We start from the raw sequence: 21,127 nt of genomic DNA, 5'->3' as shown, positions 1-21,127 counted from the left end.
CCACTCCCCGAAGGAAACACAAACGGGACATTCCCCGCATCCGCACATCCAGGCAGGAAGAATTCCTACCAGTAGCCAAGACAGTAGCTTCTGGGGGAAGGGAGGGGTCACGTGGCTTTGGCTGGCCCGTGATGTTCCTTGCTCTACCCTACACCATCCTGCAGTGAGTGGCCTGCTGGGTTTGAAGAGCTCTCTGAAGGGACAGGAGTTAGACCATGCAGAGAGGCCAGAGAGCAGAGGCAGACAGCAGATCCTGCATCCTTAGAACAAAAGCCGCCAAAGAGAAAATCAAAGACAGAGACCCTGCCCGGAAAGGCCGCGAACTCCTCATCACTGCTGTTTACAACTCAGGGACAAAGTCTGGCTGTAGTGCTAGCAAATGGAAGAGGGAACTGTACATCAATGTCCAGATTTCAGGAAGGTCACAGTCTTAGGGACCTGCCACCATCCAGTTCTGGGACTCTGGGGGCATCCCCCTCCTTGCTGGGCCTTAGTCTCTGCATCCATGAAATGGAACTCCAGACCCCTGCCTGACTCACAGGGGTCTCCTGAGCTTCTGATGCCAAGATGGGGCCTGCTACCAGTCAGAGGAAACAGTGCCTGAAAAGCCACCAAGCTGTTCATACCTTTCAGCTCATCCTTGTTGCCTTCCAGGGTCCTCTTTCAAAATATGTGTTCCCTGGGCAAAGAGGTGATGAGGCTAATGGGTGTGGTCAACAGAGATGTGCTCACATCGTAGTCTCTCCCAGGTAGCTTTGGTGCCTCCAAGGACAGACAGGACTCAGGGACTGCACACAGGGGAACTAGCTTCAGATACACAAAGAGTCTGCTGGGCCTGGCTGCAAGTTGCAGCTTGAGAGAAGTTTAATGCTAGAGGAAACCCATCTGTACAGCAGGGGATGGGGTCTTCAAGGAGGGGGTGCAGGAAGGAGTGGGCAGGAGAGGGCAGTGAGGGGAGAGAGAAGTGCCTAGGTCCCCAGGCACTCGGTGAAGATCAAACAGCCCAGTCAGGCAGTCTTGCTTGCTGCCGATGACTCTGTGTGGCTCTGCCTCCGTTTCCCCAGTGACTTGAAGGAAGAGGATGGCTTAAGCATCAAAGCTGGCCCTTTCTCAGCCCTGCCTCAGTGCTGATAGGAGAGTCCGCTGGATATCACAACATAGCCCTGAGAGCAAAGAAAACCATGGACCAGGTGAGAGGCCTGTGAGGACAGGAAGGACCTCCAGCTGCCCCTTCAGCCTGGCTCTGGGCTCATGCTCCGCCATTCTTGCTGTTCTCCTCAAGAGAGACCCTTGCCTCTCTGGGCCTCTGTCTCCTGTTCTGTCACTGGTTGAGGGCGGAGGTAACAGCACCTACCTGTCAAGGCTATGGAGAGGATGCGAAGTAATCCCTCAGGAGAAGCGAGGCATGGGGCTGTCACTTAATGTGTGCTTTGTGCACAGTCAGGGTCATTGCCATTTTATGATCACAAGTCCAAAACCATGGGAAATACACCTTCTCTGAGCCCAAGTCCTCCCAGCAGGGCCAGGCACCCTCTGAACCTCCCCTGCTCTCTGTGTTGCACTGCAGAAACATTCTGGAGGACTGCTAATCATTCATTCATTCAACAAACCTTCACTGGGCCTCTACCACATATCAAGCCCTATGGCAGGTGCCACAGATATCTTAGAGTCTAGGGCCACATGGTTCAATACCATGGCCATCACCACATGGGAATGATGAAGTTAGTTAAAGTTTGGGGGGTTTTTGGTGGTACTGGGAATTTAACTCAGGGCCTCATGCTTGCTAGGTAGGTGCTCTACTACTTGAGCCATGCCTCCAGCTCCAGTTTAAATTTTTTAAGTTAAAATTCAACTCCTCAGTTGCACTTGTCACATTTCAAGCGCTCAGTGATGTGTGGTGACTGTTTTGGACAATGCAAATTTCCAACACTGCAGAAAGTTCTGTTGGACAGTGCTGGTCTAGGGATCTTTGACATCTGGCCCAGTTGGTTGGATTTGTGGGTACCAGTGTGGGCCACCCACCTGGGTGTGTCTTGGGGTGATTCCCATTAATAAGCCTGACTCCTCCGTGTACTGATTGTTCTTCTTATGGGAGGGGATCACCCAAGGGCCTTGGGATCATAGTTCTTAAGGAACATGGCGCCCTCTCTGGTAAGACATCAGTGGGTCCCACGCAGGGGTGTAAGTGGTATAAGCAGAGGCTGGGGTTGAGACACCTTGGTCCAACTTTCTGTCTTTCCTGTGACTTGTTGAGGGAATTTCCTCTTATCTCCCAGGTCACATGGGAAGAAGTTGTGGGATCTGATCCTGGGCTGAATTGTGGTTTGACTCATCTTATTGTAGGTAAGGGTCTCCATGTGGTAGTGGCAGGACCAGGGCATACCTCCAGGCCTGCTTGTCCCCAGGATTCCACTATTTGCACTAGCAAAGTGGTGGTGGGGGGTGTCACTCCCAAAGGCTCTCACCTCACAGATAGAGACTTCGGGGTTGATGTAGCGGAGGTTGACCACACTGGGGAGGGCAATTCCCATGTCCAAGAGAGCTGCCAGGGGGAAAGGAGAACTGAGTTCAGCAAGAAGTGGGATGCATCTGCACCAGGAGCCAGCCCTGTGCTGAAGTCCTCTGTGCACAGCAATATCCAAATGGATGCTACTAATACCATTCCCATTTTACAGAAGGGAAAACTGAGGCTGGGAGAGGGAAGGGAACTAGTGAAAACCACAGAGCTGCTGCACAGATGTGAGCCAAGACGCCCACACATGCAGTTGGAATCTGGAGTCCACCTTCTAACCTCTGAGCCTGGCAGGTGGGAGGCAGACTGAGGTACAGCATGGAGCGGGTGTGGACTCAGCAAGGGGGCAGAGGGCCCCACCAAGAAGGAGGGCAGGACTTACCATTGAGGTGGTCCAGCAGAGGTTTCTCGAACACAGAGCCCATGAGTATGTGTACTTGATCCATCTGAAGCAACAGAGCCAGGGAGATGGGGAACCACAGGCCCACCCGGCCAAGGGTCAAGAAAGACAAATAGTTAGACACACAAATAACCAGATAGACAGACAGGCAGGCTGATGGACAGATGGACAGCAGACTCACAGGCAGAGGGAAGAGGACAGGTCCTCCCCATCCTGGTTCAAGTGGAGCCCAGCCCTAGCCCTATGCCCCCCACCACTGGATCAGCCTTCAGAGCATCAGGCTGTGAGCAATGCTTGCCCAAGGAAGGCTGAGGTGCAAGCTCTGATCGACTGACACACCGAGTGACCAACAGGTGGCCTGGCCTGCAGACCATCTGACACCAGATGACCACCAGCTGGGTTAACTGACAGCTGGATAGAGGGTTGGGCATATCAACTGACAGTCTGTGGATGCATGGGGACAGTTGGATGCACGTGGCCAGAAGTCTGACCACATGACAGATGAAGGACCAGCAACACTGTCTGACTTGTCTCACTGATCAATGGGCTTGGGCTGAGGGCCAAGCTGACAAGTATCCCCTCCAGGCAGAGGACAGACAGAGAGGCTGTGATAGCTAGATAGCAGGAAGGACGGGCCATCTGACTGGCCACTGTCTGATACGGGGCACTACAGCCACGAAGGCTCAAGGCTACCCTAACCAGTAGGGAGCCTCAGAGACCCGGCCCCACACTCACATCAATGGAGCCCACATTGGAGGCGGCCACAGAGATCTGGACATCCCTGGAAGAGAAGTCAGAGGGTTCTGCATGGGACTAGCACCTCCCATCCCTGTAACATGGGGCTGCACCCCAGGCTCCCCCAACACTGCAGCAGGGGAGGGGCTGTGGTCCAACTGCACAGAAGAATTCACTGAGGCTGCTGGCTGTGATAGGCCCTGCTTACCCCAGCACAGATGTGGTACCCCGAAGCTTCGTCTTGGACACAAAGAGCTGAAGGCTCAGGTTCACGAGCTGGGTGCATGGGGAGAGCAACGTCAGGGGGCGCAGAGCCCTGGGGGGCTCTCCCCCATCCCTTGCTCACAGGTGTTTGTGGAGCACAGCACCGTGCAAGCAGGGCAGGTCTGTTCCTGCCCTGGGAACCCAGCATAAATAACCAGACAGGATCCTTCCAGACACTGGTGGCTGACACGAAGGCAGAGGGGGGTGTGGAGAAGGGGGTGGGGAACTTCTTGCTCAGGGTGACCAGGAAGGCTGCCCTGAGAAAGGCTACAGCATTGAAGCTGAGAACTAAAAGATGAGGAGGAGCTGGTTGTGCCAAGAGTTAGGGGAAGAGAGCTCCAGGTTCTGTACGTGCAAAGGTCCTGAGGCAGGAATGTCCTAGCAAGTTCAAGAGACTGCAAAGAGAGCAGTGTGGATGGAGCACTGCATTCAGGACGGCACAGGATCTCCCTGAGTACAGCCTCCCTCCCGGCCAGAGCCATGCTGCCTGCTCACTCACCACATCCATGGAGAAGAGGGTCTGGAAGGCCGAGTTGGAGGACACAGCCAGAACATCCACAAAGGGCTGGAGCTGCAGTGTGGCATTGTTGGTATGGAGCGAGGCCGCTGGAGTGGCACCCAGCTGCACCTTGAGCACCACGGGCATGGGCTCAGGGAACTGGCTGGCCACCTGGGGCAGCAGAGGGAGGGAAGAGGGCTTCAATGGGCATGGGCTGCAGAGACTCTCATCTGATCACTCTTCAGGTAGAGACAAGCTACCAGGGTTCTGCACATGACCAGGCCACAGAGATGGGGCCAGCCCAGGCCACTTGACCAGACATGGGTTTTGGGTTCTGAACAGGGGATCCCTGAGCTGAGTTGGGGTTTTTTTTGTTGTGAGAGCCTGGCCTTGACCTCGAGATTCTCCTGCCTCAACTTCCCCAGTGCTGGGATTACAGGCATGTACCACCACACTTGACTCTGAGCTGGATCTTGAAGGTGGGCAGGGGACAGGAAGGAGAAAAGACAGCCCAGGCAGAGGCACTGCTGGGTAGAGGCAGAGAGGAGAAGAGAGCGTGATGTCTGTGCAGAAGGAACATCCCTAAGACGCAGGAGCAGATGCTAAACCCTACTCAGGGAAGACACAGGCCAGCCAAGAGCTCAAGCCAGAGAACTCCCATCCCATCCCAAGCCTCAACACCAGAAGCATCACCAACCTCCGGGATGAGCCAGCCCAGCGCTGAGGTGGTCAACAGGTTATCTTCCGAATTCTGAAATCAGCCCCACACCATAGAAAGTTTAACAGGCAGCCATTCCCCAAGTAAGGCCACCACTGGGCTCTCGTGGGCAGGAATCCCTCCCCACAGATCCCAGTTAACCCTGAGTTCCCAAGTCTGGCTGCCCCCACCCCACACCTGTGATTTGCATCTGTGGTGTGTCCCCAGGGTAGGCCATGGAGCACCCTACTCCTGTGCTCTGGGCAGCAGGTCCTGCCTCACCAACTGCCCTGTGATGTCCATGTTGAGGGAGCCAGCCTTCTGCAGCAGCAGAAATACAGAGTCGAACATGTGCTGGGAGAGGACCACAGTTGCCATGGCACCCGTGCCTACAGGCCATGGCAACAGGAAGGGAGTGGCATCGCCGGGCAGGAGGATGGGCTTGTTCAGCAGGAAGAGAACAGCCTGTCGGGGGAGGGGAGAAGCAGCAGGGCCTCAGGGGGAGCGGCCCTGTGACAGAACCCAGATTCTAGACATCAGCCTTCCCCAAGCTGCTGCATGCGGTCTGCCTTCACACCTTTGCCTAGTGCCTCATTCCCCCGGGATGCCATTCCGGGCCCCTCTCCCTTAACAACCCTGCTCCTTTAGGAATCTTCCTAAACATGGAAGACCCCAGAGGCACCAAGCCTCCAGCACTGGGCTGACAAAGAGGCACTTACACTGACATCCAAGGAAATGTAGTCACTGGTGATGGTGGGCAAGTGGGTCACAGAGTAACGGATCTGGGACTCAGGACCCACAGGGTTGAGACCTTCATAACATCAGTACGAAGAAGGAAAAGTGGCAGTTAGCACTCCCCACCAACACCTGTGTAGCCAAAAAACCAAGTGATCTGACTACCTTGAGAAGCCAGAGCCACGTGGAGAAACCAGAGACAGGCAGAGTGCACCCTCCCAAGATGTAGCCACTGACACACAGCATGTTGACTCTTGGTTTAGACACAATTTTATGGATATGGTTTCTGCTTCCTCAGGTGCAGAAGGAGGAGGCTTAAGCCAAGTACAAATATCATCTGATGAAGGCAAGAAGGAAACACACAAAAAGTAAAGAGCACCAGGCACAGTGGCTCACACCTGTAATCCCAGCTACTTGGGAAGTGGAGACAAAAGGATCTCCGTTTAAGGCTGGCCTGGGCAAAAAAAGTTAGTGAAATCATATCTCAAAGAACAAGTTAGGAGAGGCAGGGCATGGCACATCCCCATGCTACATGGGGAAGCATAAGATTGTGGTCTGAGGCTGGCACACGCAAAAAGCATGAAACCCTATCTGAAAAATAACTAAAGCCTTTTGGGCTGTTGGCATAGCTGAAGTGCTAGGCAAGTACAAGTTCCCGAGCTCAAATCCCAGTATTGCCAAAAAGAAAAGAAACAGAGCTTATGTTGATCAAGTCAAGACATGTGACTACATCTTCTCAATCATCACAATTCTATAAGGTTATTTCACACACACACACACACACACACACACACACAGGTGGGTGGGGTTCTAGCTTGCATAGGATTGTATACATGGTTAATCTGATCCCACAGCTATAGTCTCTCCATCTAATCACACTGCCCCCTACAGGAACCTCAAAGCTGGTGCAGAAAATGGAAATCCAACTTCCCTACAGAGTATCAGGGCAGCTCTCAGGAAGGCACAACTAAGAGCTCAATGTGGTGAGTTTACTCAAAGCTCAGAATATTTGCCTGGCATTGTTGCAAAGGTGAGCCACTATGGGAACCGCATACCTAGACAGGCTACAGGTATGGCAGGCCAAGGCTCAGCGGCAGGAAAGCCCATCTCAGTGCAGATTTGGGAGCTGGTGGAATGGTTTGGATCTTGAGGGTGGGGTGGTTACATGACTGCATTTGTCAAAGCTCAGAGCACTACATACTAAAAAAGGTGAATTGTCCATGTTTAAAAGGTGAATAAAAGCATTAAAAGTTTAATGTTTATGGTAGATATTGAGAAAATATAAAAAAACAGAAAAAATATAACCCAGAATCTCACATTTATTTCTCTGTCAATATTTTCTTATGCAGAGTTAAACTTTCTCTCTTGGTAAAAAGTGGAGCAAAGCCACACATGATTTTGTATCCTACTCTTTTTGGGGGGGGATTGAGGACAGGGTTTACATAGTCCAGGCTGGCCATAAACTCTCAATCTTCCTGCCTCAGCCTCCTGAGTGCTGGGATTACAGGCATGCACCACCATGCCTCGCTTTATTTTTTCCATATGATGCTGGGGATGGAACCCAGGGCCTTGCACATACTAGGCAAGTACCTGAGCTACATGACCAGCCCTGATGATTTTTTTTAACCATGTGTCATTAGAGCTGAGCTGCAAGCACAGGCTCTCAGAGCAAATTGTCTCAGTTTCTTCATCTGCTAGATGGGACTGATAAGTCAGCTTTTATCGTGCACAAGCATTTTGCCTGGCCCATTGCTAGGTTATTACACTCCCCTTTGAACTGTTTTTTTTCCTTTGGTGGTACTGGGGTTTGAACTCAAGGCCTTGCTAAGCCTCTGCCACATGAGCCACACCCCAGCCCTTTTTATCTTGGTTATTTTTTTAATAGGGTTTCATGTTTTTGTCCAGAGCCAGCCTGGACCCATCCTTCTATTTACACCTTCTGCATAGCTGGGATGACAGTTGAGCACCACCACACTCTGCTTAGCAGTTGAGATGTGGTCTTGCTATCTTTTTGCCCAGACTGGCCTTGAACCATAATTCTCTCAGTCTCTGCCTCCCAAATAGCTGGGATTACAGGTATGAGCCACTGTGCCCCACCTAAACTATGCTTTTTAATAGCTTCTAAAATTTGAGGTGATAGATATGTTAATTCTCTCAATTTAACAATTCCACCTTGTGTTCATAAGTTAGGGTGTCACTTATACCCCATAAATACATGACTATAAATTGCCAATTTACAATGCGACTTTTCAATGAAATGAAGTCAGACAACAGCTCTGTCTCATGTAACCAGTCCCCTGGGGCTGGCCACTTAGATTCCTTCTGTGGACTTTAATTCCTTGAAGACAAGGGCAAGAGCTAGTCTTTGGAATGAAGCTGATTCCAGGGCATCTCGCTGGAGAAGCCTGCCAAGGAGAGAGGAAGGGACCCGTACTTACTAAGCCTGCTGTAGGAATACTGATCCTTATGTTTTGGATGGAATGGTGTGACTCAGAGAGATCAAGTGACTTCCCTAAAGTCACACAGCAAGTGAGCAACAAGGACAAAATCCAAACTCCTGTCTTAATTCTAAGTCCAATTGCCTCAGCCTCTTGGTGCCTGTGGGGGAGAGGGAGCAGAGAAATCAAAGAGACAGGGTAACTCTGAACTGGTCAAAATAGTGGCTGGATGGGTGAAACAAAGAAAACCACAGTGACCCAGTCCATTCTGAGACTACTCAGCTCAGAGCTCTGATTTCCCAATTATAAAAGGGCTAGTGGTGCCACCTCACAGGACCGTTGCTAAGAGTTTGCACGAGAGCGCCAAAGTTACCTTGGTATGAAAATCTCTACTAAAGAACCCACCATGGATAACCAGGACCCTGCCCCATATCCCTGACCTTAACCCAGCCTGCATTCCCCCATTCATATCCCACCTCTGTTGGAGCTGATGTGGACCCCAGAGTCAGAGGCAAAGCCAACGCCTGCAAGGGACAGCTGTAGTTTGACCAGAGCAAAAACAGCACGGTGGGAAGAGTCCCCAGCAAAGCCATCAGACATGAGAGGATGCGTTTCAGACAAGCACAGCTCCCACACAGGCTTGAGAAAACATGACAAAGCCTCAGTGACGTGAGTGCTGAGCTATCGGGGCAAATGTGACCCCAAATCAGTGGGTGAAGGGCTCTGTGATCAGTGTAAGTATGGCTGGTAGTCGTCACCGTGGTCCTTAAATATCGAAGAGCTGGCTGCCCTCGCCGTGGTTAGGGTTCCATGGGATGAGCCCCGTCTAGGCCACCATGACCAGTTTTCAGAGGACTCCAGTGGCTGCAAACAGCTGGGCCTCCATGTGCAGTACCAGAGGCAGGCTTGGGACAGTGAGTAGTCATCTAGGGGATGGCCCATAAGCAGTGGGAATTGGTGGAGGAGCATCCCACTATCTGTCCCCAAGTACTGCCAGGGGGACAGCGCCCACCTGCTCATGCAGCAGCCTGTGCCTCCACCTTCTTCCCCACCCCACTGTCTCCTCCCCCACTGTGTGCTCCAGGAGCACCCCCCACTTAAGCCACTGTCACTACTACCATTCTCCTCTCAGGTGACTTCTGGGACACCCACCTAAGGCAGCTCGTCCTTCCTATCAGTTACCCAGGGAACAAGGGGGAAGCAGAGGTGAACCAGGCTCCCCACAGGTGGGGAGGAGAGGAAGGCCTGGTGACCCTGGGAAGAGAAACAGGACTACAAACACCTTGCAGTACAGAAGCCTGACCTCTATGAAGGACATGCTGAGTGGGAGGGGCCTACGGACTTCAAGGAGAACACAAAGCACAAGGACCTAAGTGTTGGGGAGAACACCCCAGCCCTGACAGTGGGGGAACAAAGATGACCCAAGGCCAAGGCCTGAGCTGTGGGAGAAAACCCAGGGGAGCATGGAGGAGCTGAGATCGCTAAACCAGGTACAAACTGAGGTGTACCCTCAACGCACACGTGCACACGCACACACACCCTGGCAAGGCCCCGCATCACCCAGCTCTCACTAACAGACTCCCCCCTCAAAGCACATCCTGCAGAAAGGACCTCAAGGAGCACATGAGGGCTGTGCCCCATCCACAGTTGACCCTCAAGTCTCCTGGCCCACCCTTCTTGGCCTTCAACCCTACAGACTGTGCACAGCCTAGACCTGGTTCTCGGGGGCTCCCAGGATGGTATACCCTGGGGTCACTTGTCTTCCTCCCTGAATTGCTTCCAGACCCCACTGTCATCTCCTCCAACCCACCATCCAAAGTCCAGTGCATAGTGGGATAAACCTGCTTGCTTCCTGGCCCAACGCCATCCACAGCCCTTTCCATAAATGATCATGTTTGGTCCTCCCAGCCACCCTGAGAGGGAGGCTTGATTGCTATGCTCATTTTACAGAGGAGGAAACTGAGGCCCCAAAAGGTCAAGTGACACAACCTGGGTCAGAACTGGAAACCCAGCCAGTCAGGCTCAAGGGCAAGCCTCTCCCAGGTTTGATTCCTGTGTCCTCCTATGTAGATTTACCAGTTTTGCTAAGATTGACTTCCTAATTCTCATGAAATCCCCAGGTGGACAGGGTGGTTGTGTGTCCTGTCTAACGTGGCCTCAAAACCAATGTATAACCATCCAGTTAGAGAAGACACAAGCCTGTCTATACTCACAAACCACCCTGCTGTCGGAACAGCCCAGGCAGGGGCCCTGGCCTCTACCAGTGTCAGGCCACCTCCAGTGACATACACACCTGTCACCACACCTGCCTCCTGGATTCAGCAGGAAGGCCCTTTCCAACTCTGAGGCTCTAGTTTCTAAAATCCTTCGATTCTGAAATTCTGAGTCAATGGTGTTAAGATTCTCCAGCATTAAGACTCAGCATTTAAAAATTTGGTTTCATTTTGTATTGCAGATGCTTTGATCCAAAATATGCAGATCGTGTAATCAGAGACTTGGTTCTGGAATTTGGAGGTTCTCAGATTCCATGAATATTTGTGCAGTTTTGGGAGCCCACAGTTCAGTCATCCTGCAATGGGCCTCACAGTGGCTGACTCTAATCCAGAGACTTTGAAGGGTCTTGGGGACCCCACAGGCCCAGCCCTCCCACCCCCTGAGCTTCGGGTCTTACCGATTAGGGTGCCCAGGTGGATGTTGAGGCCCTGCACCAGGCTGGAGATGCGCAGGCACAGCTATGGCAGGACAGAGAGGAGGCTGCAGTTAGGGATCCTCAAAGCTGGAGGCAAAAGGTAGCAAGGAGTCCAGGGGCCCTGAGGCTCCCCTGGCGTGCACACCAAAGCTGACATCCCTCCTTTCCTCCAGAGGGCATCTTCCAGAACCTCTTCTGGGCACAGAGGAAACAAGACAAGCAGCCCAAAGCTAGTGAGGGCAGCCTGTGCCCATGGCATGGAGGAGAGATTGCCACAGTGGCCACAGTCCAGCTGAGCCTGCTGTGTCAAGTCTCAGCGAGCTGGCCCAAGCATGGTGCTATGTTGGGGCCACGATGCCAGTGCCGTGCTGGGAAGATCAGAGGTTCTGCTGGGCCCAGCAGGCAGCCAGAGAGGTACACTGAGCTCAGGTCAGTGTGCAGAATATGGGGGCAGTCACAGCCAGGGCTGGGCAAGAGCTGGTGAGGCTGGGCCAGCAAGGCAGGCAGAAGAGGTCAAGGTCCTCCCTTCCTGCAGTGCCATCTGCAGCCCCTCTGCCCGGAAGAGGTTGTGAGGGGAGGAGGGAGGAGTAGGCTAGACCAACAGCAAGGCCAAAGTCCTCTTGAGCAGCCTGCAGGGCTCTCAAGACAAGCTGTCCCACCTTTGTCCTTTGAGCCTCAGCTTTGTCATCAGCAAGGTGGGACTGTTACAGTCCCCCTCTGGAGTGGGGCTGGCATGCAGCAGGTAAACTTGGTCTCTTCTACTACCGCTTAAGAGGAGGTGGGGATGGAATGGGTTGGAACAGAGAGGGAGAGTCTGCTTCCCTAGAGAGTGAGACACCATCTTAGTGTCACAGGACACCATCTTGCACCAGGTCTGCCACATGCAGACAATGACAAGAGCTAAAACCGCAACCCTCCTGTTGCTCTAAACTCCTCTCGAGCGTTACACGGTGGAGGACGGTATTCTCTGCCCTGGAATGTGTGGTGAAGGGGCAAATGTGGTGTAGGGGTGGCCAGAGCACAGAGCTGGGAAGGGAGCATTGGGACAAACCCAGCCACATCTACTCCAGTGCCAGGCCCTCACCCACCGGCATTTTTGTCTCCCCAGAAATCACTGTCCTGTCCCTTCCGCTAGCACAGAATAATAGGTGCCCCAGGGAGATCGGAAGTTAAGATGAATGTGCCTCCCTTGCAGTCCCCAAACTCCACCATGCCTCGGTCTCCTAATCCCTCCTCTGCACCACCACATCAAAGCTTTCTATTTTAAAAATTCAAGGCTGAGGGTAAAGTGGAGAGCTAAAGTGTGTGTTGTGCATCCGTGAGACCATGGTTTTCATCCCCAGCACCCGCCGCCGATGCCTAAAATGAAACCCCACCACTCGTTCAGCAGGGCTTCTGGAGTCCAGCAATGTCCCTCTCCGGGTCACCCGCAGAGTCCTTTACCTTGTTGCTCAGGACAGCTTGAATGTGCTTCCGCACCAGGAGCAACAGCGAGGGGGAGGTGCTGAGGAAGAGATACAAAATGGTGTCTGACTCTCAGCAAAGCCACAGGTCTGTCCCAGTCAAGAAGTCTGTCCTCAAACAGCAGCCCAGTGAGCCTCCACCATGTGCCAGGCATAATTGTCCCCTCAGAGGAGGAAATGAAGTCCCAAAGAAGAGACCATGTGTCTCAAGGTTTGAAAATGGACACCAGTGTGATCAATGAGGCCAGGCTTGGGGTACAGAGGCCATTCGTTTTGTCCCTGGACAGCTGGTTTTGTGGCTACTCCAAGCCCAGTAGAGACAAGGGATGGAGCTGGGGTCCCAGATCTGCTTCCTGCTGTGGCTCGAATTCTCTGTGACATGCCTGGCAAAACCCCTTCCAAGCCCCGGCCCTCAATGTCCCATCTAAACAGTGAGGGATGGTCTAAAGTTGATAGTTCTCAATGGTGGTCCTGTGGAACCTGTGGATGCTTGCTTGGCTAAGCCACAACCCAACTCACTGAGTCATCCCCGGGAGGCTGGGAGCTGGCATCCATGTGTTTACAGCATCAGCTCTGGGCCTCTGTTTCCCCTTAAACAAACAGGGAGCAGTTCCTGCCCCTGGAGAACACTGGGGCCATGGGTCAAACATGACAGTCACCAGGACTTGAGTGTGAAAGGACTGATGCGCATGCTCCCCTCTGGAGAAAAGGTCAGGTTTTCCGCAAACACTGGCTTTGCTTAAAGACTCAAATGCTCACCCTCTTGTAGTGAGCCCCTGCCCACATTTGCGAAGGTGTAGGCGTAATTTGGTGGGGGGGTGGGGGGGTTCATGAGCTATGAAATTTGTCAGGCTGTCTAGGTTTGAATCCAGCTTTGTAGTCTTAGGCAAGTCACTTAACTGCTCTGTAAAATGCGGGGGACTCTTACACTCACTCAAGACTACTGTGAGGACCACAGAGATGACCCCCATATAGGACCTAAAATGGTGCCCAGCACACAGTAGGTGCTCTGGAAGTGCAGCAACCTGACATGCAGATGTCAGCAGCCACAGACATGGCGAGTGTTTGGCCAGTCCCCACTCCTCCCTGGGCTTCCCTCTCCCCATCTCTACTAGGAGGGGCAGCCTCTGGGGCTCCTAATGGCAGGCTGATCCACCCACAGTCCTCCCTGAACAGTCTAGTGTACACTGGGGTGGTACAGGGCAATGGCCAGAACACAGGTTGTGTGGGCTCAGGTAAGCCCCTCCCCATCTCTGAGCCTCAGTGATGGGGGGTCTCTTCAGCCAATTCTGGCCATTGGATGGAATCCTGAGTGGGAAGCCCAAGACATCAAACCACAGCTTTGCCTGGGGAGCGGGGAGGAATCCCTGTAGCCCAGCCAAATCTGGGCACCTACCTGTTACTGACATCAAGCACAGTGACCGGGCTGAAGAGTGAGAAGCAGGTGGAGATGCTGACCTCGGGGGTCCCTATGGAGGCCTGGGCCACACGTGCATCAGCCAACAGTACCACCGGCAGCACCATCTCCAGTGGCTTGGGGACACTGTGGGAGACCAGACCTGAGCCCACCCAGGTTAGTGAAAGACCACTCAAAAACCTGGGCCTGCCCTGTACTTGACACGGACAGGCACCCCGACTTGGTATGAGATGGCCTCACTGGGGGCAAGCTCAGAGCACCCCCAACTCCGCTCCAGGTCATAGATGTCACAACAGGTTGGTGTGCCCCTCATTGCAGGACCCTGGGCCAGTCACCAGCCAGGCGGAGCTTTGGCTTCCACTTCCGTGAAATTGACAGGAGATTGGTGATACTTGTTTTTCAGAGCCATGCTGAGATCTCCAGGAGCTCGCCATGTGCAAACCCTCAGCTCAAAGGCTGGCCCCAGGGTGCACTCATGACATCGGAGCACTAGGGCAGAGAGGGAAGCTAGGCAGTGCAGTCACAGAAGCTGCCTGGTACGCAGAAATAATGCTGATAGCTACGTTTACTGTGCAACTGCTAGGAGCCTTACACTGGGAAAGGAATGGCAACAAGTCACTTAGTGCAACTCTCACAGACACCTGCAAAGTTCACCCCATTTCAGATGAGGACACTGAGGGCTAGGAAGTTTAGGGAGTCCACCCATCTCACAGTTGTTGGTCGGGCAGGGAGTAGGACCTCAGAGATTCTCCTGCCTCGCTCCCCTCTGTGGGAGACAGAGGTCTGGAGTCATTGCTAGCCCCCTCCCCTCACTGCACCCCTTGCAGTGTCTCTGGAACTCCTGCCCCTGGCAAGGAGATTTACTCACCAAAAGACCTGGACCGTAAAATTGGCCGTGGCTGACATATGAATCCCAAAGCCAGCAATGAATTTCAGGTGGAGGCGGGGCACATGGACATCCAAAATCTGGATCCTGTGGGGTAGGAATTAAGATGATGAGGGAGCTCCTCTAAGACCATGGACTTGGCTCTGGGGGTGAGGAGCACCCTGCGTCACACCCACACTCTTGATGTGGCAAAGGGGGCTTTCTGAGAAGTGGAACCACCACAAAGTTGCAGTGGTGAGCTCTCCATCATGGGGAGCATACCAACCAAGTCTGGACAGCCAGCCAGGAGGGAGACAAGCCACAGACTAGGCTTAGTAAATGATTGTACAGGTCTCTGACCATGTATGGCAGTGGCCTGGGAAGCTAGGAAGGCTGGGAAAGAGAGACTGGGGTCCACAAAAGCAGAAATCCTCTCTAGGGCATCCTAGCCTGCACCTCTGGCATGTCACCCTCCAACAGCAGAAAACTCACTCCCTCCAAAGCTAATTGCTCAGCTCTCTGCAGTGGCCCTCGCTTCCTTGTCTCCTAAGTGGAAATCATTCATTTCCCTGCACAATAGTTGGGGGCAATTCAGACACTACAGAATGGTGTAAAGTGTGAAGGTCACATCCAGCCCCATCCTCAAACACCTCACTACTAGCCCTGGATGATGTGGCTCCACGAGTGTCCCTGGCACACCGGCCAACCTGGGCCCTGTTCCATTCACCCCACCACCATGTTGAGTGTGTTCTCACATCTGCAGATGAGGGTGAAGCGTGGCCAGGCCAGAATCCACTGCAGAGTCGTTGGAGGCTGGGTGTCTATGTGGGTCTCAGATCTCGACTTGACCTTTATTAACTCGCCATGAGCATGTCAAACGGTGGCCCCCGGGCCACTGTCTGCTTATCCACGTGAGGTTCCAGTGTCTTAATGTTTAGTTTTTCAATTAGTTGCTAGCATTCAAAATTATAAATGATGGGTTCAATCCCCAGTACCAAAAGAGAAAAGACGAAAAAAGTTATAAATGATAGAAGATAGATAGATAGATAGATAGATAGATAGATAGATAGATAGATAGGTGATTGGCTGATGATAGATAGAAGATAGGTATACAGGTAATAGATGATGATGATAGATAGATAGATGATAGATAGATTCTCCTGGATGCCCAGAGATATGGCGATAGCAGGTCTGTGTTCCCACATGAACGAGGACAATTGGCCCAGCCACTGGAGGTGCCTGAGTTTGAGGCACCCCCATCTACCTTTGCCTTGAGTCTCTGTGCATTAAGGGGTAGGTAGAGTTGGACTCAGACTTGTGTCTAAATTTGGTGTCTAGCTTTTGCAGGAAGGAGCCGAGCATCCTGTCAGCTCTGCTTTCTCCAGGCCACAGTATGGCAGAAATTCATTAATTCAGAGACCTCAGGCCCTGAGTCTCCATATTGGTCCCATCTCTTAAATCTTCTCACGACTCTTCACCTGGGCAAGGGCATCTAAGCTGAGGATGACAGCTACATCATCATTCAACAGCCTCCTGCACTCCCCCGGGAGAGGCACTGACCTAACTGGGGAGCAAGACTCACTCAGGATCTCCCTCTGGGTGAACTGAAGCACTCACCTGGCTGGCAGGACCATTCCAGCTGGTGACAGGAGCACCTTCTCTGACGATTGGGAGCACTCACCTGGTGGACTGATGCGCCTCACCACTCCGATCCAGGAAATTGGGAACAGTGACCTGCAGGGCCCGCCCAAGCGGGGCTTTCCCAATTTCAGATACTGTGGGACCAGGACAGGGTGAGGTTAGCCACCGAGCATCAAGAACACAGCACCCACTATCTGCCCTGCCCCTTGAGTGTAGGGGACTCAGATACCAGAAGGGATGGGAGTGCAAGCAGCACACAGGGAGGACAGGAGACCCTACATAAGCCGACCTTTGATGCTTACCCCAATTCCTTAGCAGTTCACCCTTCCTCTCGCTACTGCCTCACAAAACCCTGTTTATTTAGCCCATTCCTCAAAGACTTGCCCTCTTGTAAGTCTTTGACTGGATCCCACCTGCCCTGGGAACCTATCCTAGTCCCCAAGCAGAAAGAGTCACTAATTATGCCTCATGGTTGAGGAGGCACCTGGGAGGGGAAGGGTAGCTTCACCTAGAGGCTGAGCACTCTGGAGTCCCTCAGGCTCTGGGGGAAAGTCCCAGCTCTGCTAATCCCTGCCCATGGCTGCTCTGTGCCTCGGTTTCCTCATCTATACATTTGCACTGATTATAATGGTCTCTGTCACTTGGGGCTGCTGCAAGATGAGTGCTAGCGACTATTATTGCCATAGATCTTTGCAGTAATGGTGGCTGTTCCTTGCAGAGGGTTCCTGGTGTACCAGGTGCTCTTCTGAGTGCTTTCCTCTTGCTATCATTAAGCCCAGCTGACAGGGAGGTAAGGACACCTCACCTGGCCTTGGAATGTCGGCTCTTCATGGAGGCCCCTGGCTTGGAGCCTACAGACTTCCTCTGTCACCTGTATGGCTGGGCCCCAGGTGCTAACTAAAAGTGAGCTGAATTAAAATGAGAAACCATGGTGCTGGAAGGGGTATCAAATTAGGAGTCAAGAAGCTGGAACACTGATCAGACTTACTATAGCATGATGGGACATCCCTGAACACGTCTGGGTCTCAGTTTCCCCAGACGCAGAGCAGAAAGATGGTAGTCTCCATGCTCCTGATGCCTCCTCCAGCCTGACCCTCTGCAGTTGAGCTGAGACTCCCACCCAGACCTCAGACTCCATCCACAGTGCTTCCTGACACACGGCCTGGACTCTGGGGCTTGCAGGATAGGATGGGGAAGACACTGGAAGAAGCTGCCCTGCCCAGACTTGGAGGCATTTTGGGCCACGTGGGGCTCCCACTAGATTTTTGCTGAGGACAAACATGCAGATGAGCCAGGGAGGACTCCTTGGGGACAAAGGAGGCCTGCACAGGACAAGCAGAGGGCAGGAGAGTGGCCAGGGGCGGTGAGCCTCATGTCCCCGCCTTTGGATCCTGCTCCAGCATGGATCACTGACTGCTTTCATCGCCTGCCCATCTGCCCGGATATGAGGTCCTGGAGAGCTGTGTCTACCCTGGGGGGTGGGAGGGGACTTGCTGCTTCCCTGAGCCACTGACTCAATGCCTTATGACCTGGCCATTGAAAGACCCTCCTCCTGTCTGGCTTGAGTCCCTCACACCGTAATCTGGTTTGACCTGGACTTGGGGGAAATAGCTGCTGACTTCTCACCAGACCCAGCTTTGGTGTAACCACAAAAGCTTGCTGGGAGGCAACTGGGGATAAATTAAGTTCTGGACATTAGTGGCTTTTGTTCCTCCCTGGGGCCAAGATTTCCTCATTGTGCCCTCCCCAGGTCATGGGACAGGATCTAGAAGCAAAACCATAGGGTAGAGGCATGGCCCAAGAGGGGCCAGAGTGGGACAGGCTTTCTCCCACTGAGCTCCACTGGGATCTAACTTCAGGTCACTCCTGCAACACTGGGCTTGACCTACCCAGCACATGGGTGCACACAGACACACACACACAAGTGCACTAGGTTATACACTAGGGTGTATAACCACACCTGTACAAATGCATCCAGGCACACACCCTCCCCAACATGAAAGTATACCCACGGGCACATCTCCATGAAGCTCTATACTCTTAAGCAGACACCCTTGTAAAAAGAGCATTCCATCCAGCCTATGCCCACTCCACTAAGGCCGTGAGCACAGTTGTGTGTACATGCTTGCATTTGGGCCACATCACACATACACCAGGTCCTTCAGGGCTTGTGAGTTCACACACACATGCACACTTAGGATTGTGCACACATGCAAACACAGGATCTATTGCACACGCTGGTGGTGCGTCTCTTACCGTAGTTCAGTGCTGCCTTGTTGAGTCGAACCATGGTGCCTGGCAATGAGGCACTAACCACAGGCAGCAGCAGCGCCAGCAAGAGGCCTAACTCACATGTCCCAGCCATGGACACTTCAGCCACTGCTCCCAGGATATGGGGACCACAGTGAGTTGGGCTGGAGGTGTGGCTGAAGTGGTAGAGCACCTGCCTAGCAAGCATAAGGCTGTAAGTACAAGCCCCAGTATTGCCAAAAAAAAAAAAAAAAGCATCAGAGTGGAGGCAAGCATTAGGAGAGTTGACCAGAATGGCTGTCCCCGGGTGCTCAGACCCCTCTCCAAGTCTGGAGACACATGTCCTGCGTGTGACCCCACCCTGTCCCAGGTCCCACATGTCAGTCTTTGCATTTCTGTGCTGGGAATGACCATCTTCTCCTGCCTGCTTCATCAGGAATCAAGAGAATCTGGTCCAGAAATAGCTCCCAAGGCTCAGAGAAGTCATGGTCTTGTCCAGGTCACACAGCAGCTAGGGGCCAGGTGCAAGACCCAAGCCATATCAGAAAAAGATGGCAAGACTCCCAGCTGGGAAGATGGAGGACAGCTCTCTGTCCCAAGAAGAGGACCCAGGCCCAGCTCCCATGGCACAGGGCTGTGTCACCTGATGCCAAGAGTCCTGTCAGCCCAGTGTGCCAGCCCAGATGTCCAACTGTCCAGACCCAGACAAGGGTAGAACCCAGGATGGCTCTGGTCCTCATCTCATCCTGGCCAGGTGAGGAATGGCCTGAAAGTGGACCTCTCCCATGGTCCCCAGCCCCTCGCAACCCAGCCCAGTCAAATGCAGATCTGCATCCAGTTCTAGGAGAGGGAGCCTCGTTCCCAGCTGGGGGAATGAGAGGCCACTGCTCTGCTGGGTTAGTCAAGGCCCAGCGGCTGCTGGAGGAACCCACATGGAGCAGATGGAGAAGTGCAAGCTCAGCCTACTCCTACCTAAGCGGTTCCTGAGGCAGGTGGCCACTCAGCCCCGGGCAAGCCCTCCTCTGTGCAGGTGAGTAGGTGTGAGCAGCTTTATGAGGCTGCCCCGGGTGTAGGGCCCATGGGGAAGGACATGGGAGCGACAGGTTTGCTTGTGGTTGCAAGTGTTTTCCCTGCAAACATGGCCTTTGCCAAAGTGCCTTATTTCATATGTGTGATGGGGCTGCCACGTAGCCAGGCCTGGCTGCCAACTGCTAGGAGACCCTGGAGTTGGGCAGCTTTGGCTCAAGGGCCAGAGATCTCTGGAAGGGCGGGGGCTCTTCCCAGGAGTGTCCTCTCATCACCCCAGCCGGGCCAAGCCAAGGCCTAGGAGGAAGGAGTTGTCCAAGGGCAGGAAGATGAAAGCAATGACCCCTTATGTCTCCAAGTTCTGCCAGAAACACCACCCTTTTAGGAGGGGCAGCCAGCAGCCTAAGTCCCAACCCATCTCTGACTGAGTCCTAGCAATGGTCACACACTGAGTCCTTATCAAAAGAGAACAGGGGAAATCCCAGCTCCTTAGGAGGCAGAGATCCACGATTGCAGTGTGAGGCCAGCCTGGGTAAAAAGTTAGCAAGATCCTCATCTCAACAAATAAACAGAACATGGTGGCTCATGTCTGTAATCTCAGCTATGGGGGAGGGGGAGGTAGGAGGACCACTATCCAAGGCCATCCCAGGGGAAAAAAATGTGAGACTCTTTCTGAAAAATAACAAACAAAAAAGGGTTGGGGCTCAAGTGGTAGAGTACTTGCTTAGCAAGAGTTAGGTCCTAAGTTCAAACCCCACCACTGCCAAAAAAAAAAAAAAGTGGGAGTAACAAAGGAGAAAGCATGCATGACCCATTCCTACTGCTCACACCTGGCCCCTCTCCAAACACACACCAGCTTCACAGTGGGGTTAGCCTGCCACCTCTTTCCACCTTACAAACTCCAGAATTCACCTTGGCTATAAGGGACCCAAGCAAGGAGTCACAGGTGTGCCAGGAAGGAGTTTGCACAAACACGTGTGTGTGAAAGAGAGTGGATTGTGTGTGTGAATGTGGTTGTGTGTGCATGGTTATGTGTACACTGGTGCATTGGGTCATAATTGCTGGTATCAGAGGAAAATATGTTTGTGTGGGGGTGTATATGTGACATGGTAGGTTGACATCCTGGGCTTTGATGCTCCGTGCCAGGCGACACACACCCACATGAGTGCAGATGTGAAGAGTTCTGTGTATATGGATGGGGGTTTAGTCTACTGTGTGGGGGGGGCTCTGTGAATGTACATCTCCGGTGTTTGTGTGTATGTGAGTGCAGTGGACTGTTTCCTGGTATCAAGGTATATGTGTGTGCATATGTTTGTGTGTCTGTGCATACACATATTTACAAAAGGTGACGGCCAAGCTACAGCGATGCCCTTCCATTCCTCTATATGACTCATCTGGGCCACAGGAACAAGGCGCCTTAGGGACCTCTCACTTGAGAGCCCTCTGTCCACAGCAGCCCAAATACCAGGCGCAGAGCCCAGGCTCACCCTGGGCTG

The 21,127-nt window shown here is 53.0% G+C and overlaps 1 protein-coding gene across 1 annotated transcript; it reads right to left on the bottom strand.

Moving 5' to 3' along the window:
- Positions 1 to 827: 827 nt before the first annotated feature.
- Positions 828 to 18,720, bottom strand: Bpifb2 (BPI fold containing family B member 2). The gene is made up of 15 exons (XM_020151316.2): positions 18,612 to 18,720; positions 16,396 to 16,489; positions 14,718 to 14,822; positions 13,829 to 13,975; positions 12,413 to 12,473; positions 10,952 to 11,012; positions 5,827 to 5,918; positions 5,390 to 5,572; positions 5,108 to 5,161; positions 4,411 to 4,581; positions 3,856 to 3,923; positions 3,648 to 3,693; positions 2,895 to 2,958; positions 2,466 to 2,542; positions 828 to 1,163 (listed from the first exon to the last, which is right to left on the bottom strand). The coding sequence occupies exons 1-15, from the start codon at positions 18,718 to 18,720 to the stop codon at positions 1,122 to 1,124; spliced, it is 1,374 nt and encodes a 457-aa protein (XP_020006905.1). The 3' UTR covers positions 828 to 1,121.
- Positions 18,721 to 21,127: the final 2,407 nt, after the last annotated feature.

The sequence above is a fragment of the Castor canadensis genome, chromosome 5, assembly GCF_047511655.1.
Source record: "Castor canadensis chromosome 5, mCasCan1.hap1v2, whole genome shotgun sequence".
Lineage (NCBI taxonomy): Eukaryota > Metazoa > Chordata > Mammalia > Rodentia > Castoridae > Castor > Castor canadensis.
This window is presented reverse-complemented; position numbering and strand designations above follow the sequence as displayed.